We start from the raw sequence: 11,462 nt of genomic DNA, 5'->3' as shown, positions 1-11,462 counted from the left end.
AAATCTTTCATAGCAATATTTTATCCAATAATCGTTTCTCTTTCTTGCTTAGCTACTTATTGTACTATCAATATGCATTTGTATCTAGTATATATTACATGTTTCTTGTGCCAAGTGGGTATAGTCATGGCAGAATGTAATGGCGGAGAAAGTCTCTGTAATCGTTCATATAGTGATATCACACACTTAATAACGCACGATTCCTATGCGCTTTCTCCAAATATTGCGGCCACTCAAGATACCACCATTGTGGACCAGCTTAACGATGGTGTTCGGGGAATTAAGCTCACTGCCGCACCATCCACAAAGGATAATTCGATTATACATCTCTGTCATACATATTGCCACATTCTGGACGCAGGACTAGCAACAGACACCTTAAATAAAATTAATAGCTGGCTCGATGAAAACCCAAAAGAAGTTGTAACTATTATGTGGAATAACTTGTATAATTTTAAGGCCACACAAATTGCTGCAGTCTATCAAGCCAGCGACATTATGCCGAAAGTTTATTATCACGAACAATCTGACGATTGGCCCACTCTTCAAAGAATGATTGAAACTGGAAAGCGTCTCGTAAATTTTATTGATGCAGAAGCAGACAATGAACAAGTACCATGGTAAAATCTAGCATGAGATTTCCATCATTCTAAACTTAACACGATTATTTAGGTTAATGGATCAATTTTCCCATGTCTTTGAAACACCGTATGATAACACTGATATAAATGCATTCAACTGTAATGTGGATAGAATTGGTCAAGAGATGAATCCGAAAGAACTTATGTACGTTATGAACCATTTTCTATATGGTATAATCGAATTGGGTTCTCTCAAAATAGAAATCCCGATCAAAGAGCAGGCTCACAATTCTAACAATGAGAAATCTCTGTCTGATCATGTTAATATGTGTAAAAGTGCATTCGATAAGAAACCCAATTTCATAGAAGTAGATTTTTATACTATTGGCGATGCGCTATCCGTAGTATCCAGTTTAAATGACGTGATGCCACCCTCTATATCGTCTAAAAAGCTTTCAGCCGCCTCAGTCAATGGCACATCATCCCCTCCTCATCACATCAGTATGTTACCAACGAACCATGTTTTGATTGACAATGGTACAAATAGAAGCTTAAACTATAGAGGCACAATGACCTTGTTAGTTCTAGTAATGTCAGTAATTATTATTTTATTTTAATTCCAGTAGTAATCCTAATTTCCGGGAAACCTGGGCATGTATCATACATATAAAACAATAAACCAATTACATTCTTGTATAATTCCTTTAAAAACCAAAAAAAAAAAAAAAAAAAAAAAAAAAAAAAAAAAAAAAATACGAGCCGTCAATAAGTTTGACTTAAAGTAATAGGTACAATCATTTTTTTCGATAATATCATAAATCTTGAATCCAAACAAATCAGGTACATTTCATAGCTGTGTTAGCATAGGGATTTGGTTTTCTATGAGAAATGGCATCACGAAGTCGGTGTACAACCTGAAGATCTGTTAGTTGCACAGGCTAAAAAGTCGTAATTTCAATTGTGATACACCAATCAAAAACTAAATACACGACAAAACAAGATCATGAATTATGTGATTTTCGACCTGTTAGAAGAAATTATTGTTCTATGAAAAACAAAGGAGATTTCTCTGTGATCGTGAAAATTAATTTCAGCTGAAGCTTTAAAAAAAAGGGGGGGTACTCAGTAATGCATATTATGACTGTACAATGTAACAACACCCAGTTCATATATGGTAAATAGACTAACGTTACCGAAAAGTGTGCAATCTAGAATATTTGTTGTAAGTTATTGCTACCACGATGTCTATTTTTGTGCACGTCGTACCCGAACGGTACAAAGACTTTGTCAAACACTACAAGGGCCTATTAAAGAGGAACTGCATTTATAAGTTACACGATGCTAGTCAATTGGAGACATAGTATAGACACGAAATGTAGCAGGTATAGTTCAAGGTTGATATACACATTTATTTGCGTGGACCACTATCAATTGTAACACATAAACACCATTAAACTTTACTCAAAATTCGATTAAAGTGAGAGAAAAAGTTCATCACGTCTAGAATTTTATTTTGATTCACAATAATATCCTCATGGGGTTTGAATCTACATTTACTACTTGTTTTGTTTTATAAGATGGCCCTGTCGCGATTGGGGTAATTACTGATAAAATATTTACAGGTGTAGCCTTAAACGAAGAGTTTACGTTAAACTTTAGAAGGTTGGAAAATGTAATTTTTGGTACTTTTAATCAGCAACAGAAGATGAACCAATACAGTTGAGGTACGATTATATAACTATAATTTAACATGCAAATTTCTTCGGTAAGTTTTTCAGATACGATTTATTTAAATTTGATATGACTGACAATCATCACTATATAATGATCTCTACGTACAGTTCTTTACATACTTTTATTCTCGATTTAGAGAAGTCGACCCTAGAAGCAGTATCTATTAATAAGGATTCGAAAAACTCTGTTAATTCGCCTTGTAGAAGAACGTCGGATTAATAAACTATGAAAGATGGGAGATATGGTGGGGCTATTGAGCTGTTATTGAAAAAGCTTTAATGTGTTTTTTCCAAAGGACAATACTTTAAAATTCAGGACACATTTTACAAAAAGTTCGGGCATACAAATATAAAGTTGGGCAAAGTTTTACAATGCTTTCGGGTAGCAAGCAAGATGATTTTGATATAAAATTTACGATTACTATGGGAAGTTGGATTTTAGCCCTATCGAAAGCACTCTAATAGCAGGATCTTCCGTTTGAATTATAAATACTTCTTACAGCTTTTATGAAATAAACGGTTGCAAGCAGATGTGGAGTATGCTAATACGCATATTATGAATTGATGAAGTCTTTGAACGATATTTGTTGTTAATCTAACATTCATTCAATTAGATATGGAAGTTTTAAATAAAACTCCCAATAAAATAACAACGAACATTTTCTTTTTATTATCATGGCAAAAAAAAAAAGTCGAGCCAAGCAAACATTATTAATACTACAAATTCAAAAAAGAAAGCTGTCATTTATTGAAGAAATTGGTCGTAATGCAGTGTCATATTTGGTATACGCCTGATTAATTCAAAGACTCTGATTGGAAACTTCTTCGTCATTGATCACGAGTAATCTACGCTTTAGTCGAAAAGACAAGTTGGGAGCTTGACACTTTTGAAACGGGTCTCTAAGGGACAGCCAAATTTTCTTAGGGACAGCCATTTTTCTTAGGGACAGTCAAGGTGCACATAGTCGTAATGTTGGGATTATGATACTTTAATAGATATCAAGAGGTCAATAGAATTTAACAACTTGAAATATATACACATTTATCACAACTAACATAGTTTAAACCAGTATATGTATTTTAAAGCTAACTTTCAGCTTCTCGTTTGGACTTTACATTAATATTTCTGCGTAAGATTTAATTCAAACGAGCTCAAAGGCGAAAGAGTGATAATAGAATTGTCATAATAAGTATAAATCGTTTGATGTACATTTATTTGTAACTTTTACATTGTTTTTGATTGTATATCCTTGTTCCCATGTCTACAGAACATCCAAACCATAGATCTTACGTTGCGACTACGTGCACTTTGGCTGTCCCTAAGAAAAGCGCTTTTGAAACCGGCATAAAAAGCGATGATAGCGAAGAAATATCAGATGGCTATGTTAAGTTACCCATTATATCTAATAAAGATATGCGCAATAATTTCATCAATAAGTACCCTAGTTTGAGAAACGATTTTAACAGTATCAGACATAACATTCAAGATGAACACATATCATAAGTAACTTTATTAAAGTTTGCTTGCACAATAAAATCTCCTAGATAAATATGGATTCGCCGGCTAATTATGTACTGTTGTGTAGCATTTTTGAATGGTCGAATTAAGATGAAATAAAAGCAGTATCCGCTATTACCATCCATAGTCTTCAAGCTCTAAATGCTACGTGACATGTCGAGTAATACCTTGTATTACTCGACCCCGTTTATAAATTAAATATAATTCATCATTTAATAAATTGGGATCTTTTATCTCTCACGAGCCAAATTTAGGCTTATACGTTATAAGAAAGGATTCGTTTCTCTAGGGATTTGCGGTTGCTGTTATATATAGCTATTTGTGAGGTCTAAGGGCTGTTAGTATCCCGATACAACAATAACTCGTATAAAACACTTAGGCAAATTACAATACCCTACCCAAATGGTGACTATAGTAATAAAATGCCGGTATTTCTAAGAATTGCGTATAATCGTCTAAAAGTCATGAGGTATACCTTATCATGTAAAAGTACACTTACTCCAATCATATTTACTAATGATGATTTATTAGTCTCTGCGGACATAAAAGTAAGCTTAAACCTATTGCTGCCATATAAGTCTGTCAAATAAACATAAAGTCAGTTGTTGTTTTTCTACATTATTCAAACTTAAAGTAATTAAGTTGATTCCACCAATATTATTCAAAAAAAAAATGTTACTGATTGATAAATTTAACTTAAAACCAAATAGAAAAAACATTCACGCTTCAGAGAAGAACTCATGGGGACAAGTTTTCTGTTTTTTGCACAATTTGTTATACAAAACTTGTAATTTGCAGTGGGGATCTCTGTTATGGAAATTCCGAGTTAGACACGTTGTGACTTACTGGTTACACCAATATACCTATCCCGCTTCAAACTCCCTAAACTAAAAAACAAAACCTAGAGTAAAAATCGGACTTGCACAAATATTCCAAAAAAATGTCCATTATAGAATGGATGCATTGTATCACTTTTATCCAATATTTATTCAGCGTGACTAATGTTATGTGTATTCAACAAGGAGAGAGAAAATGGTTCCGTAAGTCTTTTAATTGAGTACAAGAAAAACCTAATTTATGGTTTGATCGATAATTTTTGATGTGTGTACCTGCCCGATGAATACAATACTTTAGCTTTTTCCACCCTTTTCTAACAGTCAAATATTGTAAGTGATTTATGTTATTCGATTTGATTTGTTAAATGTTCATCTCCAAATTTATTTTTCTCATCTATTTTATTTTCTTCTCCGATCAGATGAAAACTTTAAAAATGGTATGTTCTTTTCCAACTGTAACCAAAGTGTTATATTCGGAAAGCAATTTATTTGGCATTACCTGTTGTAACTCAAACATGTACGTGCAATGGCGCCTTATGAAATTGAACCTGAACTAGTAAACAGTGTTAATTGATTACGATGCAGATAGAATTTAGATTTTCGCTTTAAAAGTCCTCTCTTGCTTGTGTATTGGTCGTTTTGGAGAGCATCGTAGCACTAATATTAAAGAAACACTCGGTATGAGCTCCGAACTCACAATAATTTCTACATAAATTCGTCACGATAAAAAAAAAATCGTTTCTTTCTTTTCTTTGTAAACAATTAAAAATGTCAAATGAAGTAACTGATGAAAGGGCTTACTCATTTGAAGAGAAAAAAGAAGCATACGATGTCCAAACTGTTAATAGTGAAGAATCTGCTAATGAACTTACCCCAGAGTTTAAGGCTGCAGAAAAATCTTTGATCTGGAAGCTCGATTTCTATTATGTTATGCCCTGCATTGCTGTTCTCAATTTTTTGCAGTTTTTTGATAAGTCGACCTTAAATTACTCTGCTGTGCTTGGTATTAAAGAAGATGCTCATTTAACTGACAGTCAGTTCAGTTGGTTAGGTTCCATCTTCTATCTTGGTTATTTACTTTATCAGGTACATATATATTATGATTGCTGACTACATTGTGCGTATATTTTACTAATTACTAATATATAGGTCCCTAACACATACTTCATTCAAAGACTTCCTATTGGAAGATACATTGGTGTGCTTATTGTCGTTTGGGGTTTGGTGCTTACTGTCACATGTTTGGGAAAAAACTTTTCCCAATTGGCCGCTCTCCGTTTCTTACTTGGTTTCTTTGAAGCCGGTATCTACCCCTGTTGTATGATGATCATTAGTTCTATGTACCGTCGTGACGAACAAGCCGGTCGTATTGGTTGTGTGTATATCTGCAACGGTATTGCTATGGCAATTGGTGGTCTTATTGGCTATGGTATTGGCCATATGATGGGTGTTAGAGGCATGAATGGTTGGCAATGGTAAATATATCAAGTATATACAATAAAAATAAGCAAACTAACCCATTTTTTGAAATAGGATTATGATCATTCTTGGATCAGTGACAATGGCTTTCGGTATTGGCTGCTTCTTTTTATTAGCAGACAACCCCAAGTCTAAGCTCCTTCATTTGACTGAGGACGAAAGAAAGCTCGTTGCTCTTCGTACTATTGATAATTCAACCATTGTTACCAAGGAAATCAAATACCACCATATGATTGAAGCTCTTAAAGAGCCTCGTTTTTATTGTTTTATTTTTGCCTCTCTTCTTTATAATCTTCAAAACGGTGCCCTAGGTATTTTCAGTTCTGTTATTACTGCTGGTTTTGGATTTTCCGTAAGTTTAAGTAACAACGTTTAATCCCAATTAATTAATTTAATGAATTAGAGCCTTAATGCTATTTTACTTACTGTACCTGCTGGTGTCGTCGATTGTCTCTACATTGGTTTTGCTGTTTGGTATAACGGTCGATATGGAAACTCTCTTCACCTTGCTTCTATTTTACTTGTCATTGCTATTATTGGTCTTTTGCTGCTTGTCGTAATCCCTATTCCTCAAGTTAAACTCTTAGGTCTTTATATGTGTTGGTCATTTGCAGCTTCTTATACCCTTTTCCTTACTGCTATGACAAACAACGTCTCCGGATATACCAAAAAAATTTTCTACAGCAGTGCAATCATGGTTTTTTACACCATTGGTAACTTTGCTGGTCCTCAAATGATGGTATCTTCCCAAAAGCCTTTGTATCTTGGTGGTATGATTGGTTATATGGCTGCCGATGTCATTTGTATTATTCTTTTACAATACGCTCGTTATTCCATGGCCAAAGTCAACAAGCAACGTTTAGAAAACCCATCTACCGAAAAGATTGACACTACGAAGGATTTAACCGATGTTGAAAACCCTCACTTCATTTATAGACTTTAATAGTCCTCCTACCTTTTACTATTACTATTTAGACTAATAATAATACCCATAATAATAATAATAAAAAAAAAAAAAAGGGTGCTAATAATAAATTGACTTTCTACCATTACCGTATAAGTGAAAACATCATTTCAATTTTTCAGGGATTCTCGTTTTTCCCCTGTTTCTCAAATCCTAACGTTGAAGTGTCTGCAAATTAAAGATCCACGAATCCATGATTTACACACGCTTTTAGTCGTAGTGATTCAAATTTATGGGTCCACTTTTCCTTTTAATTCCGGGGTTAGTCCTCTTTTAGACATTGTAGAAAAAAACAAGACTACGGTTTCTATTGTTCTTAGTGTATTACTTAGCTCAATACCGGTCTACAATTATAGCAAAAGAGCTAATAAGAAAAGGTTGTTGTGTATCAATATACCAATTCTATGTCATTTGGTTCCTCGTAAAAACCTTGTTTCCATACGTCATCAGGATATTATAACACGATCTATAAGAATCACGTTTACAATTCTTGTATGCATATCTTTGTGTATCTTGTTGCAGTACACGATCGTGTTACAAAAAAAACTCGTATATTGTTTCCTTTTTTGGAGGTATTAAACGAAATCAAGCCAGCTGTTGGATTGTGTCACTGTTCTTTGCAAAAAAAAAAAAAAAAAAAAAAAAAAAAAAAAAAAAAAAAAATCAAGTACTGCATGCAGGAAAAAACCTTATTGAAATTTCTACTTAACGTAACGGCGTGGTTCAATGAGGATTTATTGCAAAACAAATGGAAAATTGACCATAAAGAAACTAATTTGGCAAGTCATTCAGCCTGCTTGTAAGACGACTGTGCTGAAAGCAAAGGGGCTATCTCCTAATATTTAATAAAAGTAAATGTTGTATAAGCTAATTTGTGTTTGTGTTAGCAGAAACTAAATATAAGGTCATTTAACACTATGAAGTAAAGCTCGATGTTTTTTGTACGAGGTTTGGCTGCCTTACGACACCAAGCTGTCGGAACATCTTGTACTAAATGTTTAACCAGAGGGCGTGAGAGTCGAATGTTTCAGACCTTTTCTTGTTTAAAACCTTGTTTAGTTATCACAAAAACGTTTTGTATATGCATAAGAAGCTATGATTATCTGCTGATAACCGAACTGAAGAGACAGGTCAGAAATATATGATATATAAGGATCGTTCTATATAGTTGATAGGTTCGATTACATGTAAAATCATTACTGCTGAGTTCATTCGTTAATATTATACTATGTTATGAAGCTACACGTTAGAATTAGGTCGTACTGCTGTACGATCAGATACTGTTTATTATTTTAACGTAACATGGGTTCACACTTTAGTAACTATTTCTTTTACAAATGTTTTGGTTTGTTTCGTTAGATTTGGAGCATTATTTTTGTAAACTGCTATGTAAGTGCAGAAGATTGTATCAATCATATTTATATGATGATATCAATGCTCAATTTCTTCTTATTCATACAATCAAGGGTCCAATCTATACTTTTTATATTCGGATTTCAAGGAATCGTCTATATACGTTTCTTGGAGTGCTAATTTGATATTTTCCAGTGTACGAACTACACTTGGTATGGAGTATAGCTTAAACTTCTTTGAAAGCTTTTTAAAATGCTATGCATAACAACATACATTGAGAGCTATGTAGTTTATATACTACTGAAGACAGCTTTGGCTTTAGTGTAATATGGCATAGGTACTAGAGAGGTTAGAGTTACTATGTCCTCAGTAATCAAAGCGTAGATGCGGTGCAACCTCGGAGTTCGAAGACATGTGAAGCTCTTTTTTTTTTTCTGGGAGAAACCTTGTGTACCTGCCTTCGTAAATATCTGAGAATGAATAATTTAGGTTGGGTGTAAAAATACTTTTGTACAATTTCATTTTAATAAGGCAGTAAAAATTCTACCTGTTCATATTTAATGGTGTTTCTAACAGCTTTATTTTATTTGCTTGCTACTAAGTGGTACTATATTTATTTGCATTCAGATGCCTTAAATGTAAGACTGCATGTGTATATTGTCGGACTTGGCCAATTGATGGCATTTGGGTGAGTTGCAAAAGAGTGCCGACCATGTATGTAAGTGCAAAAAATTACCGTTACAAGAGAATGAGCATTTCGTATCCTATATATAACCATTTGGTGATACAAATTATCAACCGGTAAATATTTAAATCTGTCAAAATGAAAAATGGCACAGTACACAAAGTATAATAATGTTTAAAACAGAACACCATCCTGCTCCTATCTAAATACAGTTACACTAAATTATTTCATTAGCCAAAAAATTTCTTTCATCCTTTTCTTTTTTAATCTCTTTTCTCTTGTTAAATATTTTTTTCTCGCCAGTGAAAGCATAACCTAGCTATTTAATTTTTATTCATTTCTTGCTTTATTGCTTGCCCAATATTTTCGACACCAAATCCATTCAATCAACGACGTGTACTGCGTCAGATAGACAAATGAACTCCATGGAGAAACTTTCAGATAACGCATTATATGGAAATTATCAAGACGATGCAGAAACTATTGATCGATATGGAGTATACGACGATAGTGATATACCCATGTCAATTGAAGAAAAATCGCTTGTCAGAAAAATTGATTTTTTTTTGATGCCTCTAGTGTGTGTCATCATTTTTCTCCAGGTACAATTCGGAGATACATGATCTTAAATGTCAAAAATTGACGTAATTACAGTTTCTAGATAAATCATGTATCAATTATGCCGCAGCGTTAGACTTGAAACAAGATCTCAAATTGAACGGAAATCATTACAGTTTAGTCGCATCAATTTTTTATTTAGGTTACTTTATTTTCCAGGTAATTAATATTTAGCATATTTTTATCAAGATAAATTATTCATTAATTTGATTTTAGTTTCCCAATAATTACTTTTTACAGCGAGTTTCAGTTGGAAAATACATTGGTACCATCGTTTTTTTATGGGGTACAGTTTTAGCCTGCACTGCTGCATCAATGAATTTCTCTCAAATAGCCGCCATGAGATTTTTACTGGGTTTCTTCGAAGCAGGCGTTTATCCTTCGCTGACTCTTTTGGTTAGTACTTTTTACCGCAGAGATGAACAGGCAGCTCGTCTAGGTGCTTTCTGGGTTTGTAACGGCGTAGCTTTAGTTGTAGGAGGGCTCATCACCTACGGTATTGATAAAATGGGCAATGCACTTGGTATGGCCAAATGGAGATGGTACGTATACATTATCAATTTTTGCTCTCTCTTGGTAATGCAGCTGACGCTTCAAAAACAGGATCATGATCATTCTTGGTTCAATAACATCATTTACAGGCCTGTTCTGTTTTTTCTTCTTGATCGATAACCCTAAATCGTCTGTATTAAGCTTAAATGCCGAACAAGAAATTCTGGTCGAAGAAAGAACACGAGACAATGCAGTTGTTCGCACAACCATGATAAAGAAAGAACACATCTTTGAAGCTCTTAAGGAGATTCGTTTTTGGTGTTTTTGCGTCAGCTGTATGCTTTTAAATTTACAAAATGGTGCCATGACTACTTATAGTACGCAGTTTGCTATGGGGTTTGGTTTTACTGTAAGTTTAAGACTATCTCAATAAGTACATAAGTTAATTTTTTTATAGGGTCTTCAAGCCGTGTTACTTAGTATGGGCACGGGTGCAGCCGATGTATCATTTATTATCGGTTCTATCTATGTCGTTGGAAAAACTAAGCAAACTATCTACGTAGCCATGGGCCTTGGGGTTATCAACATGATTGGTCTTATCCTTCTCGAGGTGATACCAGTTCCACATTTGAAGCTAATTGGATTCTATCTTTCATGGTCTTACCCTGCATCGTACGTACTTATGATTACATCGATATCAAACAACGTGTCAGGATACACCAAAAAAATTTTCTACAATGGTATGCTTATGGTTTTCTATACTATTGGTAACTTTTGTGGACCCTTGATGATTGTCGAAAGCCAGGCACCTAATTATGCTAGTGCAGTTATTGTTTACATCTGTGCTATCGTTGTAGTTATTGTCTTGCTTTATATAGCTCGCTATCAAATGGCAAAAGTGAACGAAGAAAGACTATCGTGTACTGCTGTCGTTATGACACATGTGGAAGATGACTTGAGTGATGTACAAGATTCCAATTTTCTTTATCGTCTTTAAACAGATCTACAAAACTGCTTTAGTTTACATACTTTTAAAAATTAATCTGTACCACTGTAATATTTACTCTTATACATATAATTCATTTTTTTCTTCTTCTCATACTTATCATTCTTATACTATTCATTAAACAAAACCACTGCTGCATCATTAATTAAAAAAGAAAACATGAAAAGAATCTTTAAAATAAAAATAATCTACGTCT

General features: G+C 33.8%; 3 protein-coding genes across 3 annotated transcripts; all 3 read left to right on the top strand.

Moving 5' to 3' along the window:
* Positions 1–126: 126 nt before the first annotated feature.
* On the top strand, positions 127–1,533 carry EV154DRAFT_579923 (PLC-like phosphodiesterase; the record flags this gene model as incomplete). The annotated part of the gene is made up of 3 exons (XM_051606600.1): positions 127–620; positions 673–1,168; positions 1,444–1,533. 3 exons carry the CDS (start codon positions 127–129, stop codon positions 1,531–1,533), a joined length of 1,080 nt encoding a protein of 359 aa, XP_051460552.1.
* A 3,904-nt stretch (positions 1,534–5,437) lies between these two features.
* Positions 5,438–7,349, top strand: EV154DRAFT_579916 (major facilitator superfamily domain-containing protein; the record flags this gene model as incomplete). The annotated part of the gene is made up of 4 exons (XM_051606599.1): positions 5,438–5,755; positions 5,819–6,144; positions 6,203–6,500; positions 6,552–7,349. The coding sequence occupies 4 exons, from the start codon at positions 5,438–5,440 to the stop codon at positions 7,089–7,091; spliced, it is 1,482 nt and encodes a 493-aa protein (XP_051460551.1). The 3' UTR covers positions 7,092–7,349.
* A 2,226-nt stretch (positions 7,350–9,575) lies between these two features.
* Positions 9,576–11,257, top strand: EV154DRAFT_415514 (major facilitator superfamily domain-containing protein; the record flags this gene model as incomplete). The annotated part of the gene is made up of 5 exons (XM_051595673.1): positions 9,576–9,752; positions 9,805–9,927; positions 9,985–10,310; positions 10,372–10,669; positions 10,718–11,257. 5 exons carry the CDS (start codon positions 9,576–9,578, stop codon positions 11,255–11,257), a joined length of 1,464 nt encoding a protein of 487 aa, XP_051460550.1.
* Positions 11,258–11,462: the final 205 nt, after the last annotated feature.

The sequence above is a fragment of the Mucor mucedo genome, assembly GCF_025094135.1.
Source record: "Mucor mucedo strain NRRL 3635 chromosome Unknown EV154scaffold_19, whole genome shotgun sequence".
Classification (NCBI taxonomy): Eukaryota; Fungi; Mucoromycota; class Mucoromycetes; order Mucorales; family Mucoraceae; genus Mucor; species Mucor mucedo.
Note: the sequence above shows the minus strand (reverse complement) of the source record. Positions and strands in the feature narration are given on the sequence as shown.